General features: G+C 40.5%; 2 protein-coding genes across 3 annotated transcripts in view; one reads left to right on the forward strand and one right to left on the reverse strand.

The window, feature by feature from the left end:
* Positions 1-3,607, forward strand: part of dpys (dihydropyrimidinase) — a 40,257-nt gene extending 36,650 nt beyond the window's left edge. For both annotated transcript variants that reach the window (XM_062980096.1, XM_008108266.3), the window contains exons 9-10: positions 175-277; positions 3,207-3,607. In XM_062980096.1, coding sequence (XP_062836166.1) covers positions 175-249 — 75 coding nt within the window. In that variant the 3' untranslated portion in view covers positions 250-277; positions 3,207-3,607. The remainder of the gene's footprint in view (positions 1-174; positions 278-3,206) is intronic.
* dcstamp (dendrocyte expressed seven transmembrane protein) lies at positions 1,154-19,546 on the reverse strand. Its single transcript, XM_062980097.1, has 5 exons — positions 19,422-19,546; positions 16,603-18,098; positions 8,647-8,973; positions 5,812-5,929; positions 1,154-1,736 (listed from the first exon to the last, which is right to left on the reverse strand). The coding sequence occupies exons 2-4, from the start codon at positions 17,626-17,628 to the stop codon at positions 5,849-5,851; spliced, it is 1,434 nt and encodes a 477-aa protein (XP_062836167.1). The 5' UTR covers positions 17,629-18,098; positions 19,422-19,546; the 3' UTR covers positions 1,154-1,736; positions 5,812-5,848.
* Positions 19,547-20,618: the final 1,072 nt, after the last annotated feature.

The following is a 20,618-nucleotide window of genomic DNA, read 5'->3' on the forward strand; positions in this document are numbered from 1 at the left end:
GTCAGCCCTTATGAGAAATCTCGGAGTCTTGCATAATCAATTAGCCTATCACAGATTAATTGATTTTTACACACCATGGAAGATTAAAGTCTTCACATTGCCCTGGCATGTGGTTGTAACCAGTATTTTGAAAGAGAAAATGAGACTACAATAAATGAAATCATGCCATTGCAGGTCTGCCAGCCTGTTCCTGTGAAACGAGCACCTTATGTGGGAAAAGTGATTTCACTAGCTACAGTGCCAAAATGAATGCCATGATCCCAGTGATCTTCTGCAGGTAATGGTCACATGTTGATCTCAATGTTGTCCCAATCCTGCATGCAGGCAGGTCTGCGTTGTCCACATTACAAGACTGCATGGCTGGACTGAGGTGCCTATGTTTGTTTGTTTGTAAATGACACCACATATTGCACCAGAAAAGTGGGCTCAAGGCGGTAAAAATTAAAACCAAAATATTGAATTAATATATACTGTAGATGGAAACAAGTAAACATTAAAATATACTACTTAAAAAGAATAAAAGAAATAGCCCTAAATAGAAACTATTCTTAGCCTTCAGCCTGCTAATTGACCATCCAACTTTTCGTTAGACTGCGATACAGATGTCCTTTGCCACATTCCCTCACAGCCCATGTCTGTTTGAAAAAATGGAAGGATTGCTTGGTGTCTTTTTAATCTAGTTCCCCTTGTTTGGATTCTTCCACATATCAGGCTGCCTAATGCGTATTTATAGCCAGACATGACAGTATGACATGAATGTATATGAATTATACACAAGGAACAAATGTAGTTTAAACATTGTTCTTCCTCTCCATGGGATCGTATGCCAGTTCATCTTGTTCTCTGGCAACTACAGATCTAATTAATTGGCTCACCTATGTACCGGGACCTATAAATCACACCAGTGATACCAGATCTCCTCTCACTGGGATTTCATGGTCCTAGTTATTACAGAGGTGCTTATGTTTTACTTTCTGCTGTCAGAGTGTGTTGGCTCTTCCTGCCTACAGAATGGAAATGCTACCTGGAAATAAAGAACTCAGGGAGTTTAGATCCTGAGAGACTGTGCTATAGAAACAGAATGGTTATATCTGCCTGTCACAAGTATCTGAGACAGAGGCTTAGATTCAGAAGTAAGGAAATGTATGCAGAATACTTTTCAAAGAAAAAAAGGCCTTTATTTATTTATTTGCTGTACTTATATCCGGCCCTTCTCACCCTCGAAGAGGGACTCAGGGCAGCTTACAAACTATGGCAATTATTCAATGCCAGATTCAGATAATAACAATATCAATAAAACACAATATTATAAAACTATTAAAAAAACACATACATATCAATTAAATAGTCATCCAGATGATTAAAACATATTAAAACATATCAAACAAATCAAACTTACATTGCATTGATGCATAATTACAGGTCCAGTGGCTTAAACAGCTAAAACCCTGATAAATAGCAGTTCAACACCCTCAAACCATTGTCACACACAGCCCACCCCCACCTAAATTTTTTAGGTGGAATGATTATTTTTTATCATCATTGGCATCATCACAGGCTTAAGGACAAAGTTGGTTCCACTTGGTTCTCATTCATTTTCCCATTAGTGTTACAGTCCAAGTTGACCTCAGACTTCCAGCCTGAATAAAATATTCCCTTCTGACGAAGCCCAATGCTGGGGTTGAGTAAGTGTTGTTCCTTTAGGTGAAGTCTCCAACAGCTGCTGTGGGGCGAAACTGAGAAGGAAAATTCTTGCTCAGCCTTTGAGCACCAGAGACCATAGCCCTATACATATTAATTTTGAACAGTGGTTCCCAGATGTTTTGACCTTCAACTCCCAGAAATCCTAACAACTGGTAAATGGGCTAGGGTTGTTGTGTGTTTTTTCCGGGCTGTATGGCCATGTTCCAGAAGTATTCTCTCCTGACGTTTCACCCACATCTATGGCAGGCATCCTTAGAGGTTGTGAAGTATATGGAGAACCTAAGCAGGGAAGGTTTATATATTTGTGGACGTTCCTGGGTGGGGGGAAAGAACTCTTGTCTGTTGGAGGCCAGTGTGAATGTTGTAATTAATCACCTTGATTAGCATTAAATGGCCTTCCCAGCCTCACATGCACTATGATATTAAAAACAAGCACTGATTTAAATATTTCAAAAACATAACAAGAAAGGGGACCAAGTACAACATAGACACATATAACTCTTTAAAAATATTTCTGCAGCAGCCAAATGGTGTCCAAAATGTGTTAGTCAATGAAGAGCAGATAGGGCTTAGGAAATTCTGGATTTGCCAGCAACTGGATCAGTCCTTATATGTACTCACTGCACCATGAGGTTGGTGGACCTAGAGAAAGCCTTACCCTAAGATCTCAAAACATTGGCAGGCTCATATTGGCTCATATGGACTTTCAGATAATCTTGATTCCAGCCACATAGGGATTTAGAGGTCCTAAAAAGCATTTTGAATTGATCATAGAAATACTGTAGATTTGTAACCAGAGAAGATGTCAAGACAAGGACTTTGTGTTCTCTCTGTAACCAGCTCCAGTTAGTAATTGAACCGCATCCTTTTGTACATTTTGTATAGGAGCTATCTTATGACAACTCCTATAGTGTGTGTTACCATAAAACATACAGGTCAAAAACATGGCATGGCAAATCAAATATATCCAGGAACAGCCACTGAAACCTGGTCAGAGTTGAATTCAAACTGCAAACTTTTTCAGAGGAGTATATGGCTTTGCCTCTATTCCCAGATTGGACTTTTAATTGACAAGGAGCACCTCTGTCTTCTCTGGATTAAGTTTCAATTTGTTCATCTTTATACAATCTATTGCTGACACCAGACACTGATTTAGTATCAAAATTACTTCCTTGGAATTAAATGAAAACAAAGAGATAAAGTAGGGTGTCATCAGCATAGTAGTGGCTCAGAACATCTAAGCAGAACTCTGCAGATCAACAGCCAGGCATCAAACTGGAATTTCCTAGCATCACCTTTTGAGATTGGCTCTCCAAGAAAGACTGGAGCTACTGTAATACCTCTACATCCCCTTCTGGAAAGACAGCCCAGAAGGTTAGACCTAGGAAGAGATGGTTGAAATTGCAGCCAGTGGACTATGGTTAGAGAGGATGATGATGACAAATTGCTAATCAATATGGTCCTTTTGAATGTTTATATCTTGTCTCCATCTTGCCTTGTAGGTCAAAGACAGATGAAAATGATTCTGGTGCTCTGCTTTTATGATCTGTTTTGGAATTACCTTACCTTGTGATTTTATTTCAATGCTGAAGATTTCTTGGTGATTTACTAGTTTGGCAAGATAGTTTTGATTATCTTAATGTGTAAGTGGTGTTTCTTTCTCTGTTATTTTATAAATAGCTCTATCTTCAAAACAAAAAAGATAATTCTCTTTCCTGTGGATAATCCACTCTAACATCTTCTAAAAACAACTGTGATGTTATATGAAGACAAAAAGATGCCACATTCCAGACCCATATCATGAACAAGATGACATACCTGAAATTAATGAATGGATTCGCATTCCACAAGAAATGTGTCAAGAATGTGTCTATAACAATATGATAAAACTATAACATAATGAGTTATGGATATGTATGTGTTTTGAGTTTTAGGGAAAACACAGTTACTATTCTCCTAATCAGAGATGGCAATCATTTGCGCTCAGATGTCCTTGGACTGCAATATCTAGTGGGTTGTATGATCTCCTTCTCCATTCCCCTGCTACTACAGTTCTGTATGGTATTTCAAGAATCTGAGGCTCCTTTTGCTTTTCCGGTTTGCGGCAGTTAGGACTACTGAAGTTCATTCAACGTAGATATGATACAATGGATTGCCAAATAAAGACAGGAGCTAAAATTCGGTAACTCCTGACTCAACTCCCTTCCCACATCTAACAGAAATGTCATTCATTCATGCTTTGATTCCCATGCAGCTGCTGACAAAAAAGTAGGTGGGGGAGGGTTAAGATTGTGGCAACACTGTCCCAATTGTGACCAAGTAGCAATTCATGATGATGAAACAGTTATGGATGAGTATAGGTAAATGTTCTGTATGCTTAGTGATAATTGTGGCACTATCGGCATGATTGCAACTCCACCAAAACCTACTTAACTGAGTATCAGCTACGTGGGGAGAGAGAGGCCAATTCTGCCAAGGACTGGAGCACAAACAAATGACATTTCCATAAGGTCTGGAGGAGCTAGGGTTGGGCCAGGAGAGGTTACTTAGTTAAGTATACTTCACTTGGTTCATTGGTTAAGTATATTTAATGAAGTAGCTGATAGAGAATTCCATCCAAAGAAATGGGTCCAACAGCAAATCAAGTCTGACCTCTTACTAGAAGGCAAAACGTCTATACTGAGGCATCATGCTCTGGGCACACAAAGAGATGACATGACTCATTAGAAAAGCCAATAATGCATGGTAAAATGGAAGGCAGTAGCAAAAAAAGAAAACCCCATTGCAAGTGGATAAATCCAGTCAAGAAAGCCATGGCCCTGAGAATGCATGACCTTAATAACAAGGTGACTTGGACATTTCTCATTCATAGAGCTGCCATAAGTCAAAACTGACTTGATGACAGGTAACAACAACAAAAACTGAGCATACATATTCTGTTAGTTTGCAAGATGAACAGGACCAGTCTAGGTGGCCCATTGCTTCACTTGAGCATAAGGTAGCTTCATGGTTGCTAGTAACTCACCTTTCTCAAGGAGATCTATTTCTAGGTGACATGCATGACATGGCTGAGATTGAACATATGACCTACATATGTCCCACCACTAAGTGATAACTGTTTCTGTTGCTCCATATTCTTTAGAAAAGAAAACACTCCACTCCACCTATCATATTGAACAGCCTATAACTCACTTTCATTCTTCACAAGCTTACTGGTGCAGATGCATCTGTCAGTATAAATGAACAGTTTGGCCATGACCCAAAGCATGTCAAAACGCAAGCATGGAATGATTTCTCAGGGGAAATGAGTCATGCAATCTTGATTTTTTTTGCAGAAAAACTCCCAAAGGAAGAAGGAGAAACACACACAATATTGCAGACTTCTATACGATTACGTACTGGTTGTATTTCAGGAGTGTCACTGGCCTGAATCCTGCCAGTTTTGATTCCCATCCAAAAACAACTGGGTCACCCATTCATTAATTTTTGAAAGTGCAGCTGATCTGATTTGTGGATTTTTCCAGTGCAAACTCAACCCTGTCTTGAAAACGAAAAAGAGAAGAAGCAGAAGTGCTGGCTTACAGAATGTGGTGGAATGGGTGAGTCAAGGGAGAAGTTAAGGTTTTTCATGGGCATAGTCACTGGTGCACACGAGAAGAATGGGGGAGGATGAGGTCACAGCACCACTAGAAGCAACGATAGGAAAGAAATAACCCTAATTGGCTTTGAAAAACTAAAACCCTTCGTTTCAAATTTGCATCATTCACACTGAGGCGAAAGCTAAAGTTCTTTCATCTGTGAAAAATAAAACATGAAGTGGAAGGTGGCTGGAGGGACTGACGACACTTGGGTGAGGATAGATATGTAACAGGAAAGAAAATATCCGCCCACACAAAAGAACAGTGGCAAAGATAAGAAAAAACTAGAAGAAAGGAAGGGGACATATCAATGTCTCTGCAGAAGGCAAAAGGTGGTGAAATTATACAAGATTGTTACATCAATGGGACATGTTTGTTACAGCAGTGTTGAATGATGTGTGATTCAGAGATGAAGAGCAAACTAGAGTAAGAAGCACTACATGCACCGTTGTGTTTTTCATCCACTTACAGAACTCTAGATTTCCTTAAAGATATTCTTTATGTTGTTAAACGTTGCTGTCTTTTGCCACATCTTCTTTCTTTCTGGCTCTTCTCATTGCCTGAAGGACTGGGAACCAGAAATCTAACTGAAAAGGAAGAGACAAGAGTTGTTTTTACAATTGCATGCACCCTACCTGACATCTGCCCCTATTCAAAGCAAAGATGGGGAGCTTCGTTTCCTCTCTGTCAAAGGGGGATGAGTACTTAAGTAAAATGGAGAGAGCACCTACTTATAGTTCCTGGAGTTAATGGACAGTCTCCATTCACTTAACTTCCAAGATCAGATAGGAAATTGTGCCTTTAGGGTAGTGGTTCCCAATCTTTGGGACTCCAGGTGTTTTGAACTTCAATTCCCAGAAATCCTATCAAGCTTACCAGCTGTTAGGAAGTGTGTGAGCTGAAGTCCAAAACACCTGGAGTCCCAAAATTGGGAACCACTGCTTTAGGGTATTTATTTAGGATTATCGTAAGTGAGAAACAACTTAAAGGCACACAATAATAATAATAATAATAATAATAATAATAATAATAATAATAATAATAATAATAATAACTTTATTTATACCCCGCCACCATCTCCCCAATGGGGACTCGGGGCGGCTTACATGGGGCCATGCCCAGAACAATACAATATAGCAAAATATAAAAACAACATATCATAATACAATTACAACAATACAAAAATAATCATGTACAGTACAACACAAAATCAAAAAAGCAATATAACAGGGCAGGCCGCATGAACACTCAGTTAAAACTTGGGGTGAGAAAAAGATAAGAATAAAACCACGGGGAGCAGAGACATAAGATAGCAAACAGTCTGGAGGATAGATGATGGGGGGAGTAACAAAAAAGTGTGTAACAGTTACTCTCCGAAAGCACACCGGAAGAGCCATGTTTTTAAATCTTTCCTAAAGGCTTGCCTGATTTCAATGGGCAGTGAGTTCCACAAACGGGGGGCCACAGCAGAAAAGGCCCTCTCACTTGTTCCCACAAGGCAGGTCTGGGATACAGGCAGTGGCGACAGGAGGGCCTCCCCTGACGATCGAAGAGATCGGGCAGGTTTATGGTAGGAGATACGGTCACGAAGGTAGGTGGGTCCCAAACCGTTTAGGGCTTTATATATGATGGTCTGCACCAACAACTAATTGGTTTGTGACCTAATTGGATTTATATTTATTTATTTCCAACATTTATATCCCGTTCTTCTCACCCGAAGGGACTCAGGGCGGCTTACAACAATGGCAGTAATTCGATGCCTACACAAAATCAAAATTACACAGAACATAAAATCAATTAAAACTATTAAATACAATATAAAAAATTTAAAACAAATAGTCAGATCTATTCGTCCACAAAAACCTCATGCTTTAGCCATAAGTCAGTCCATGTCATCTTTGCCATTATTCATTAAAAGCCTGAGCACATAACCATGTTTTTAGGGCTCTTATGAAGCCCAAAAGTGTTGGAGCTTGTTGAATATCTCTGGGGAGGGTGTTCCACAGCCGGGGAGCCATCACCGAGAAGACACAGCAGCCAAGCACTGGTTCAGGACCTGAACAGCCTCCTTATTGACAGGTGGGAAGGAGTGACAGAGTTGGACATCATCTGCGTACAGATGAAACTGCACCCCAAAACTCCAGATGATTTTTCCCAGCGGCTTCATGTATATGTTGAACAACATGGGGGACAGTACTGACCCCTGCGGGACCCCACAAGACAACGGTTGTGGGGATGAACAGGAGTCCCCCAATGACACCATCTGGGAACAACCCTCCAGGAAGGACCAGAGCCACTGCAGAACAGTAACCCCAAGCCCCATTCCGGCAAGGCGTCCCAGAAGGATACCATGATTGACGGTATCGAAGGCCGCTGAGAGGTCCAGCAATACCAGCAGGGACACACTCCCCCTGTCCAGTTCCCAGCGTAGATCTTCGACTAAGGCAACCAAGGCTGTCTCGGAACCATGTCCCGGCCTAAAGCCAGACTGCGCTGGATCTAGAAAATCAGTGTCTACTAAGAATGCCTGGAGTTGTGTAGCCACCACACATTATACACATCTGCCCATGTGCATTATTTTAAATCCTCATAGATCAGTGGTTCTCATAGAATCATAGAATCATAGAATAGTAGAGTTGGAAGAGACCTCATGGGCCATCTAGTCCAACCCCCCCCGCTAAGAAGCAGGAAATCGCATTCAAAGCACCCCCGACAGATGGCCATCCAGCCTCTGCTTAAAAGCCTCCAAAGAAGGAGCCTCCACCACAGCCCCGGGGGAGAGAGTCCTGTGAGTCCCCAGGTGTTTTGACCTACAACTCCCAGAAGTCCCTGCCAGTTTACTAGCTATTATAATTTCTGAGAGTTGAAGGCCAAAACATCTGGGGACCAACAGGATGAGAACCATTGTCTTAGATGGTTTTAAATGGTTTAAAATCGTCTTCTTTTAACTTGTTAAATTGTTTTACATGGTTATAACTTTTCAAAATGTTTGTATTGTCTGAGCTAATTGTATTATATGCCACCCTAAGATCTTTAGACATAGGACAAGTATCAATATAAATGGATATAAATGCTTACACTCCATAGATCACACATGGAGAGACCTGACCCTCCAAATGTTTTGAATTTAAAGGTCCACAAGATTCAGACCTCATGTCCAATGATAAGGAGTTGTGGGAGATGTAGTTCTAAAGACCCAGAAAGCCAAATATTTCCCACCTGTTCCCTAAGACCTCCGTTTCCTGACTTCTAGAATCCGTTTTTAAATTTTAGATTCTCAACTAGCATGCTGTATGTAATTTACCATTGCAAACGATTTCCTTTTCTTTTTCATGTTTCTCTCAGAGAGCTTTGATCTTCTGTTCAGTAATTTTGCGTGCAGATATTCTATACGTTTCATATCTACCCTGGGAAAGAATGACGTTGCCACCAGTATTTTAAGCTGGATAAATGTCGAAGTGAACAGCCCAAGCACAGTTATAAAAAGGAGGATGGTCCCTAGTTGGATCCAAGTTGCAGAAAGGGAAAGCTGTGGTGTTGGGATACAGACATGCTCAAAGAGTGGAACTTTAAAGGAAGTCTTGTTGTCAACAATTTCCCCGTTATTGAAGATGAATTTACCTGCATTTTTCTGTATAAGAGAAAGAAAAACAAATGATTAGAATAGTTTGTGTTGACCTCTCCTGCAAAATGCCTAACACATGATACTTCAAAGCCAACCGTGCAGAATAATTGCAGCTCAGCAGTAGAGTGCCTCCTGGGGCTCTTTGCATTTATTCTTCAGTTACTGCAAAGGAGGACAAAAATGCAGCCCTCTGTGTGTTGCTGGAATTCAGCTCCAATCATCCCTAACCAATGGTAAAGAACACTAGAAGATGAAGTTCAGCAACTTCTCAAGGGCTGCATTTTATATCCCTTCTAGTGTTACAAAATAATAACACTCTTAATTGTTGTTCAAGTCTTCTCTGGGCTTAACACGTAAGAGTTCCTTAGATAAATACTGTAGAGATGCAGTACATAGTTTAGAGGGCTGGAAATACGAACAGAATAAAAGCCCTGCTGGATTAGACTCATGGTTTGCCTGCTGCAAAAAAGGAGAATTGCCTTCTCTGGTGATTCTAGAAGATATTAAAAGACCATGCTGGTGAGCCAAGGACCCACTTGATTGAAAAATGTATTTCTGTCCCACACTCTGACATACAAAAATCTGAACAAAATAAGGCCCTGGGTTCAACACTTGTAAATTCTAAGGGAAAATGCCAGGTTACTTTACATAGTATGTATGTCAGGGTACCTTTCCATTCAGATATTTACAGGCTAGGCGTCAAACTGACCTTCCACAGACTCACTCTACTCTTCTCCGTAATGGAAAGTCTTTAACTCTTATATGTCTTGGAGAAAGAAACAAGCTGAGTGCAACTCAAGCTGGGTCAGCATTTTTTTTCTGGAGGAAAGATCATGGAACCCAGGCACATAATTCTTCAAAAATAGACAAACATTTTCCTATACTTAAGATGAATCTACATGGGCATGAGTTGAATCCTGGCTATTCTCACCACATTCCTGTACTTCTAATGAGTGTCCTTGGTCAAAGTCACTTTATCCCACTTCAAATAAAGTTGGGATGCTTCAGAGTTTGCTTGAAGTGCTGGAATATGGTTTTTGGGCAATGTGGCCAGCTGGATCAGGTCCAGTTCAGACCTGTCTGCTGTCCACACGGGATACTGCTGCCATCACCCTTTACATGTGCTGATGAGTCTCCTTGTGGAGAGAAAAAGCAGAGTATCCTGCCTGTGTGACCACTTCCAGCTGGCCACAATACTACCTGCAGGTTCACGGCCAATGTGGGCATCCTATTTTGGCATTAACAGAGGTGCCCACTTGGGGAGGGATTGGTCTCCTTCCTGGTTGCTTAGGGAACTCTGCTGATGTCTCTGAATGGGGTGCTCATGATGGGCAGGAACTCGCATGGAGCTCTGTGGCTAACAGGGAGTGGAATAGCAGCATGGAAGGTGAAGTGACAGTCCAACACAACCCATCCAGCTGTATCATATGGACACCAATCCGCTGCTGCATTTCTGGCTATGGATTTACCAGCCAATGTTAACTCACCCTTAGAATCTGCTTCACCTTCAACAGCAATACATTTCAAACTAGCAAGCTAGACCCCTCTTTGAGTCCCACAGCAGGGGCATAAATGTGCTATTCCTCCTCTTCACTCTCCTATTTTAATGCATTCTAAGTGCATAGCTACCACTTTGCTCTGTGATGGCAAATTCTAGGGGTGCACATCTGCATATGTTTGGAATAAATCAAAAATGGGATCAAATAAGACCCATTTCATTTAATGTTTATTTGTTTTGAAGATTACTTCTTAATAATGACCAAGTTGTGAATAGATATAAACAGATTTGTTTCCAATATCACATGTACATATGTAATATAAACCTACCTTTCTTGACTAGATATCATTTTATTTTCCCAGAATCTTCTAGTCTGATTACAGTGGAACTGGCCCCTGTTACATCCTAAGAAAATCCAGGTTCAATGAGAAGCAAAGGGTGGTAGTTCAATGCACAACAATTGTCTACCCAAAAAGTCTAAGTCCCTCCCTGACCTACAAATCCCAAGGCACCTTAGGACAGTGGTGTCAAACTGATATAATGGTGTAATAAAACATTTTGTCGGGACAGGAAGGGAAATAGCAGCCACCAATTTAGGCTGCTTCCTTATTCTCAAAATGTTTCAGAAATAATATCTGCTGTTTTTTAAGAAAATAAAACATGAGTAACAAAAAACTAAGAAAATCAGAAAAACCCCTAACCAAATGCATATACGTACAATGAATTACTAAAAATCATGATTTTGACCAATAATGAATGAATATAGCAAAAATGCACAATGTAATAAAACACGCTTTGATATGCCTCATGGGTTCTACACATTAATTCTGAACTGAAGAAGTACAATTTTTCTTCCATAAATCTATTGCTAAGTAAGTTCACAGAGTGAAGCATGAGATTAAATACATGCGAGGGAGGGACAGAACAAATCTGTCAGTACTTACCACAATATGCACAATTACAAAGCTTTTTATTATATCCCTCCTTCAGTCATCTTTTTCTTTCTTACTGCAAACTGTTAGCCTTTCCTAATCCAAAAGGGACCAAGGCTTTTTTTAAAAGTTGCCTTTCTCTAGCTTTTCAAGATGTGTGTATTTTTTTAGGTGAAACAACCAGAACACCAATTCTAGTATAGACATATCAAGAGTTGTTGTAAGAATATTAGAGTTGACCTTCCATATCCACGGACTTTGTATCAATGGATATAATTGTCCATGGCTGGAAAATATTCCAAAAAAGAAAAATCTCCAAAAGAAGAGCTCAATTTTGTCATTTTATGTAAGAGACATCGTTTTACCATGTCATTGTAGATATTGGGAATTCAGCATCCATAGATTTTGGTATCCACGGGCTGTTCTGGAACAAAACCCCAGCAGATACCAAAGGTCCACTGTATTAGATTGTTAATTTCAATTCAGTTCCTTGCATTATTATACTGGCTATATTATTTTTAAACTAGTTAGTTCCCCTGGCGTTAGAGCACAATCTACAATAGCCAGTATTTTAAAGATATACTGTTAACTGGGAACTTGCTTGTAGACCAGGCATGGGCAAGCTTCGGCCCTCCAGGTGTTTTGGACTTCAACTCCCACAATTCCTAACAGCCTACTGGCTGTTAGGAGTTGTGGAAGTTGAAGTCCAAAACACATAGAGGGCCGAAGTTTGCCTGTACCTGTTGTAGACTGTAGTGATGAACATTAAAGGGAGGTAAAGAGTATAAAATGGGCATGACTTATTTTATTTACCTTACTTCTCGAAAGACAATTGGCATACAAATGTGACAAATACATGCAGGTCACTGAAACTATATGCCACTATGGTGAATAGCAAGCTATTCTGAAGCAGGAGGGTGACAATAAATAATTCAGGATGGTAAAATCCTGTCCAAACTTAGAAGAGCTTTAAAGGAAAAACTCCAGACTAAGTGACTAGACTACCAGAATGGGAAACATCTGTATACACCACATAGAATTGATTGCTGCAATAGCTCTAGCATTGATTTTTAGATAGTTGATGAAATATGGGATTTTGGAGTTCAGAGATGGGAGGCTTCCAAGAACCATACAATAAGAACAAGAAATAGGATTGTTATCTCCATCACACCCACTTTAACTGCTTAGAAATACCTTCTGGTCCACCACTGGACATAGAGTATTGAAAATTATTATTCTGAGCTGGGATTGTTCTTTTTTGGACCGCAATGCCTAGAAGCCATTAAACATGGTCACTAGTTATTTGGCTATGATATTTCAGGAGTTCTAGTCCAGAAAATTAAGGGTTCCGACTTCTTCTTTGTATCATCTAGCACAGAATATTCAAGACTCCAGATGAAGAGCATTATTAGTACAGTCTTCAGAGTAAGACACAAACTAATATGGAAAATTAAATTGTTCGAGAACTGCTGTGCTTTGGATTTTACGTGACTTGGGAGCCTTTGCAGTGAAGACAAGATCTAGTCTGTGCTTTGTATATCTTTAATAGTTACCAGAGTGTCTCATACTGTGCTAGAGGAAATTTAGAGTTTAATTGCTGGAGAACTTTAGTGCTTAATTGCTAGAAGCAGATTCCCATTTCCAAGGGACACAATTCGGACACCCTGCAGTCTTTCTCATTCGTTCTAGATAGATGGGGGGTGTTTAGGATTGCTCACTGGAGAGATATAAGATTTTATTTGTGACCACTCTCTTTCACATCTTGCCCAGGTTGGAATCCTGACACTAATAACAATTTTCATGGGTCAGTTAGTGTCACAATTCAATGGCTCCCATTTATGCATCTGAATATTGAAGGAGTATTAACAGGAAGGTGTTTTCAAGTCTTAATCGGGAAGGAGGGATTGGACAACACTGAGGCAATTTTGTATTGCCTGCATAACACTGATATTTTCCGAAGATGTATGATTGCACACTATCTCTGTCTGTGTAGATAAACTAACAGGCAGATAATCCCATAGCACTTTGTACATGCCATATCTCATACAATCTCAGACATTATGCAGACTCTGGCCTGGCTAATGTCTGAATGGCGAAGTATTGTGCAACACTAGGGATGAAGAATCCTTCCAGGAAACCTGAATTGCTTCTGCCAGTCAGAACTGACAGCGTTGGGCTGAATTAAGTAATGGTCTGATTCAGTGTAATGCATCTTCCCATGATTGATTGATTCATTCATAGACAGATAGAAGATAAGATGAGAGAAAGAAATATTTTCTGCTTTGAACCATGCATTATCTTACATTCACATGAGAGCAAAGAACGGAAATTTCATGCTATCCCCACACAGCAGCAGGTGTTACTTAAATCTCTTCCTGTTTTGTTGTAATTGGATGCTAAGCACTAGTTATGTTGGTGAACCCAAATGCCCCGCTTTCTGCAACACCTGAGTTTTCTTATAATTGCTTCTTCGATAAATGGTTTCTTTAGGGGAGAAAGAAAAAAAATTGATTGCTCAGCGCAATCCGCTCTAAGAGGAGGTAATAGGAAATGCACCTGCTGAGAAGTAAAGAAATTAATGTAAGAGGAAAGAACTTAGGCAATGCCACTAAAGCAGCCAAATGTTTCTCTGTCTACTTGAAATCCTGTAGTTTCTAAAGTTACCGATGAGTTGCATCCTTTATATAAGGAGGTTCTCAGGGTTCCATCTCACAAGTCTTTTTGGCAAGGTGTCCAAATCCATAAATCAGCTTGTACGTTTAGTCACTGAGCCAAAGTAAACAAATCTGAAATCTTCAGGCTCAAGAACAAAATTCTAAACCCACAGGGAAGGTACTTTAAGAGAGAGAAAAAAAGATTTGTTTGATCTTAGATTTGCCTTCCCTCCTCAGGTACAGAAGGGGTCCAGTTTTGGAGGAAAGCTCTATGACTCCTAGTACAGCTCAACCCATGTCCAAGGTGTCCCAACACTCCTCATCGCATTTACAGTGGACTGGAAGGACTGCTGCAGAAAGGAGCAACCAAGGATATCTGCTCCCAGCTGCACAGGCCTAAATGTGAATCCAGTCTGAAAAAATCATCTCCTCTCAGCATAGCCTCCCAAACCAGATTGCATTTGTGATGGCAGATTGCATAGCAATTGAGAGCTGACTTTGGCCAAGGAAAAACATACAGCACATACTCCATGTCTATAGTTACCCAAATATGCCAGATTAAAGTGCTCTGGAGCTCCTGTGGTGAAGCCTGGGAGGATCCCTGGCTTGGTTGGCAGGTCCAAGAGCTCATCAAAGCTGCCACATCATCACCAGCAAACATCTCCCCCCCAGAGGCTTGCTAGTGATGTTGCATTTCTGGTCACATGGCTGAGTGCCATGGTGTGACATTATCAGAAACGCAACTTGGTCAGATCACACCTGGAATACTGTGTCCAATTTTGGGCACCGCAGTTGAAGGGAGATGTTGACAAGCTGGAAAGCGTCCAGAGGAGGGCGACTAAAATGATTAAGGGTCTGGAGAACAAGCCCTATGAGGAGCGGCTTAAAGAGCTGGGCATGTTTAGCCTACAGAAGAGAAGGCTGAGAGGAGACATGATAGCCATGTACAAATATGTGAGGGGAAGTCATAGGGAGGAGGGAGCAAGCTTGTTTTCTGCTGCCTTGCAGACTAGGACACGGAACAATGGCTTCAAACTACAGGAAAGGAGATTCCATCTGAACATCAGGAAGAACTTCCTCACTGTGAGGACTGTTCGGCAGTAGAACTCTCTCCCCCGGGCCGTGGTGGAGGCTTCTTCTTTGGAGGCTTTTAAGCAGAGGATGGATGGCCATATGTCGGGGGTGCTTTGAATGCGATTTCCTGCTTCTTAGCGGGGGGTTGGACTGGATGGCCCATGAGGTCTCTTCCAACTCTACTATTCTATGATTCTATGATTACTGGCAATAATGCAATGATGGAGCCCTTGGAGGGGTGGGCGTGGATTGGGCTGCACCCAACCTGATGCAGGTGTCCACACCTCCAAAATTCCAGGAATGCTCGTGAGGTTCCTGGATGTTCCAAAATAAACCCATGTTCCCATAATCTACATCAATGGCTGCATGCAATGATTATGCTATTTATGCCACCATGCACCGTATGGACTCACCACACCAGCTGAGCAGTGAGTCCACATTATTTTGGCCATTAGACATAGCCTCAGACACACTCTGATTTGCTACAGATTTGAAGGTATAGAGGAAAACAGAATTAACAATGGTTTTATGAAAGAGAGTTTTAGATGTTCGTTCTGTCGGGATATAACAGGGTTTGCCTGTTTTGTTATGCGCCACACAGTATGGAGAAAAATAACCTCTCCAGGATGAGACAAGATTCAGCAGAGCATGGAGAGGTTTGTTTTACAACTTAGCCATGCTGGTTAGTGTATTGGAGAACTTCTAGTCCGAATAACCTTTCCAAAATCTACTAGCGATGAACAGGAGTTTAGGTCTGAAATTCTTTATTAATTTTATACATAAGTTTGGTATGCAATAAACATACTGGCTTCTTAAATAAGAAAGAGATCCATCCCACTGCACTAGACTCATACTTTGAATCTCTCTGTATCCTAGAGATGCAGGAATAAAGTGCGCAAGATTTCAAAAGCAGATAAGACTGTGTCTACAAATAAATCAAGGGCCCCTGGTAGCGCAGTGTGTTTTAATGACCTGAATTTGTGAATTTGGAAGGGTGGTTGTCTTTTCTTCATTCTATATTTGTTTTATGATGGCTACTATATGCAACTATGTGATGGCGTAACAACCACACACTCTGGCCATTGCAGTACATTATATTCAAGTCGTTATGGGGTTTTTCTCCTTTATATGTAAACATCTTTTTTGTCTCCTTCTTCCCAAATAAATATTGGTATTCCTTAAGAGAGGCTGAGGATATAATGACAGAGCCAGTCTCTGTATTGTACCTCCTAACACTTTCTTTTCTGTGATCTGAAAATATCTAACACACAAGACCATATGGTGAGTGATTAAAACAAGTTTTTGCAAACAAGATTCTAATTTTTAATTTACAGGCCTTTAAAACACTGGGTTCCTTGTTCTGTTCTACCCTTAGGTCTTCTAAAATATATTTTCACATATTTTATTCTTTAGACAACTTGTATTCAAAGCAATAAAAGACATAGAAAAGTGCTAGTGCTGTAGGTAAGATACTTACATGGTAATACAATTTCAAATGGACCTCTAGCTCAGGGAAATCCTGGAGATGCTTGCTCATTGAAAAAATGAGCCAGTAAAGCAAATAATCTACTGCTCCAAAGAGAATCCAAATGCAAAGGTTAGCAAGCACAGGAAGAAAAAAGTGTATCATGCATTTCCTTTCTTTGTGCGTCTGGCAAAAAGATGGGACCATTGCATATACCTTTCTTTCTCCTTTACTGAGAGGAAGGACTGAAAGTTTTTGCTGCTGCCACTGTTGCTCATTGTATCTAATAAACTCCTTGGTGATGTAAGTATTCTTAAACCTGATGCTGTGGGGATCCAGGAATTTCTGAAGAAAGCGGTATGTCCCAAGAAGAATGAATGCAGTTCCCAAAAGGGGAAACACTTTCTTGACCAAAGACATCAGAAAGACTAGCGTGGAGGAGATCTGGTTGGCAACATCCTGAATACCCAGCCTTGTTTTGTTCAGCCTCAGCTTCAAGCTTTCATCCAAAACTGAGTAAGATACGTTCAGTTTATCATTCACAACTACAATATCTTTAAAAGGGTTGCCCAAAGCCTTGCTCTGATTGTAAACCCACCAAATCGCTTTAATGTACTCGCTGAGAAAGGATAAGCGCTGGGATTCAAGAATACAAATGACACTATCTGCCAGCTGCTTTAGGTTGTGAAAAATATTTTGGATATTGCCTGCAACCAGAGCGCCTGTCCCAGCTGCAACCAGGGTGTTTCTCCCTTCATGCATCCCACACGAGAGGAAGAAGAGAGCAATGAAGCAGCGCAGGTGCCTGAAGAAGCACAAACTAATTGAGAGGATAACCCAAAGAAGCGTGAATACGAGGGCAGCAGAAACTGGATAATCTGTTAGTAAATTGTAACCAGCTAAGAGGAAGAGCACATTGGCTATTAAACTGACAAAGCTGCAGACTGCAAACAGAGGCAATAGATTCTTCCATCCAGGTTTCCTCTCAGCCACAAAAATCTTCCAAGTATGCTGCGCAAATGAAGCAAAGTAGGCCATTTTCTTCAGGAGATCTGTAGATCAAATGATGGAGACTGAAGCTGGAAACACAATGGAAGTATGTCTTTGAGACTATGGAGTTTATGCTTTAATCCAAGAGCTTGAAATTACCCAAAGTGTCTCTCCTGGTACTGTAGTCTCGTGCATGGTCAATCTAAGCGACATGATATCCTGATAGGTAGACTGCATCTTGGCAGAACTCAGAAATGTTACTTTTTGGCCCGGCCATGCTGGTTGGGTGTTTCTGAAATCTGTGGATTCCTTTCCTAGGCTGTTTGTCTTGGAAACAGGCAAGGATCATTGTGTTCTAGCTTGAATATGATGCTGCTTGGTAATTCCACCAATTGTATCTTGTCTTCTTAGAACCTTTCATAGCCAGACTCTGATTCATGGGAAAGGGTCACTGTTCACAACAATTGGATGTATGGTGAAAATGGGTCATTTAGTGTTTTGCATCTTATCCAGATTAGCTGTTTAGTGCAAAAAGACATGGAAAAAAATCCAACATAAATCCTTTCAATAGTGGACCTTGCAGTCATATCTCCCACCCCACCCCCAATCCCAGAGGAGAATTCCTATTTTTGAAAACAGTTAAGAAGGCAACATTTAAGAAAGATTATAGCTACTTTGTTTAATTTCAACTGGAAACTCAAGTTTTTCACTTTTTTGCTTGCTCCTTGTTTAAGTATCACAAGAATCCACTCTCTATAGAGGCAGAACTGATTTATATACATATTAGACTGTTAACACAACATAATCAATCAGATTATAATTAAAATAAGATAAACGTATACAATTTTGTCCTGTAATGAAAGTCTGTTTCCTTAACAAATATAATTTTATATGGCGAACATTATCTTTTTATTTTAGCTCAGTAACAGCAGGATACCACCAAGTGGGATAGATGTTTATGTGAGCAGAGATCTTAAGACTATGAACATACTTCACATTTGCCTTTATTTTCATTATTCATGCGCCTGATCCTTTTCTAACTCCAAAGCAGATACAAAGCGATGAAAGCTTGCAAATTTCCTAAAGATACTCTGGGGTTTACCCTTGAATTTTGCCCTTTCTCTTCCTGCATCACCAGCATCTCATCCTCAATGGAGTTAATGGTGATATTAAGATGAAATGGTGCCTTTCCCATATTAGCTCTATGAAAACGTAATGTTTTCCTAAGGCAAAGCTACTGCGTCTTTATCTACTGACCAATCAGGAAGGCATGTAAGGTTACTTTGGTTTCACCAATCTGCTAAGTCTCAAATATGGACCTAGTGGCAGACTATTGCTTCAGTCCACTGTCTCTTTCACAAGACATACACCATGTGGACATACACCAGCTCCCATGCATTATAAAAATATTGAACAATATCTCTAGCAAATGGGAGACCATCATTTCATAAGACAACCTGTTCTATTGCTGAATTGTAGGGCATGTTCTCATAGTTATGAGCTGAAATATAGTTTCCTGTGATTTCTATCCATACAGTCTAGTCTTGCCTTCATGAGAAATAAAAAAGTTTCCTGACTGACAACCCTAAATTTCAAGACAGCTATCTTGCCCCTCTTCAATTATCTCCAGGTGGAATGATACCACCTATGCCATATTCAGATCTCTCATGATCGTAGACACTCTTCTCTGGATATTGTCCACTTAGTACCTCAAATACAGCCTAGCCTGAAAAGAAAGGATATGAAAGAGAAAGATATCATACATTCTTGGTTTCTTATTGCTTATTATTATATACTTTAGAAGTTTCTTAAATACATAATTTTGTAGACTAAGTACTTACACATTCTCCTGCCAGCCACATGATATTTCATGTCATGGTGCTTCTTGAATATGTGGAGGACTGACTGGTGCTGACAAATAAATTTATGATGACTCACTCCAGCCATCCAACCCACTCATCCAGTGAGTCAGACACAGAAATTCCCATGGCTTCATGTCAGCGAGGTGGTGAATTTATTGGAGTTTTTAGTACAAACAAGCTGGGAGACCATTTTTGAAGTTCAGAGTAAAATCCAGATTCATTGCCCACTGGTCTGATAACCACTGGTCAGACATGTTACAACTTGGAATGGTTCTGGGACTGTGGATGATAAACATGAATCCTTGATGATTAGAAGGATTATAGATATCTTCAAAGGAAGTTTAGAGACCTCATCAGATGGGGGGAATTCAGCATCCTAGGATGCTTTCACTCCATCTAGAGGCCGGAGCCCCATGCTGGACTTCACATGATGTTGTGTGAGTTCTGGCAGAGTGCCTGCTCCCAACCTGAGTGAAAGCGTCGCTTGATGCTTTCCCCCCAAACATGGGAGGTTTCCCATGTTGTGCTGGCTCCAATGAAGCCAGCACAGGCCGCTCCACAAGAGTGACACTTTTCCGATGTGATGGGGAAAGTCACGGAGAGGTAGCTGCACAAATTCAGAGATAAATTCACCCCACTGCTCCCTCTTTCCTCCAGGATGCTAGGCGAAGCAGGACACTTCGTCTGGCCTTTATGATGAGGCTGAAGATTCAGATATGTGCAGTAAACATTTCAGAGTCAAATAGACTATGTGCTATCATGTGTCTGAGTCCCGACTTCTTGGTTTTTTTCTTTATTAAATAGCAAACACAAAAGAGGAAGGTGATCTGGGCAGAAAATGTGGAAATAGGGTAGCAAGGATTTAACCCAACATTGTTATTGGGCAGTCAGATAAACTTAAAGATGTAAATATGCAAACTGCTAGTTAGATATCCCCATAGATTTTAGGGGGTGCCTGAATTTCTTTGTTAATACAGTAAATACATTCTTCACAAATAAAACCAAAACCATCTGCATAAAAACTAGCACATGTTTTCTGAACAGATGTATCCTTCAGCAGGTGATGAGAACACTGGAACATGGGGCTATGTTGATTTGCCATTAGATAAGGCCTGACATCCATAGTCTGGCCCTGGCCCTGCTGTTTCAAGGACACCTTCCATAGGAGATGCACAG

The sequence above is a fragment of the Anolis carolinensis genome, chromosome 4 (assembly GCF_035594765.1).
Source record: "Anolis carolinensis isolate JA03-04 chromosome 4, rAnoCar3.1.pri, whole genome shotgun sequence".
NCBI classification, from domain to species: domain Eukaryota; kingdom Metazoa; phylum Chordata; class Lepidosauria; order Squamata; family Dactyloidae; genus Anolis; species Anolis carolinensis.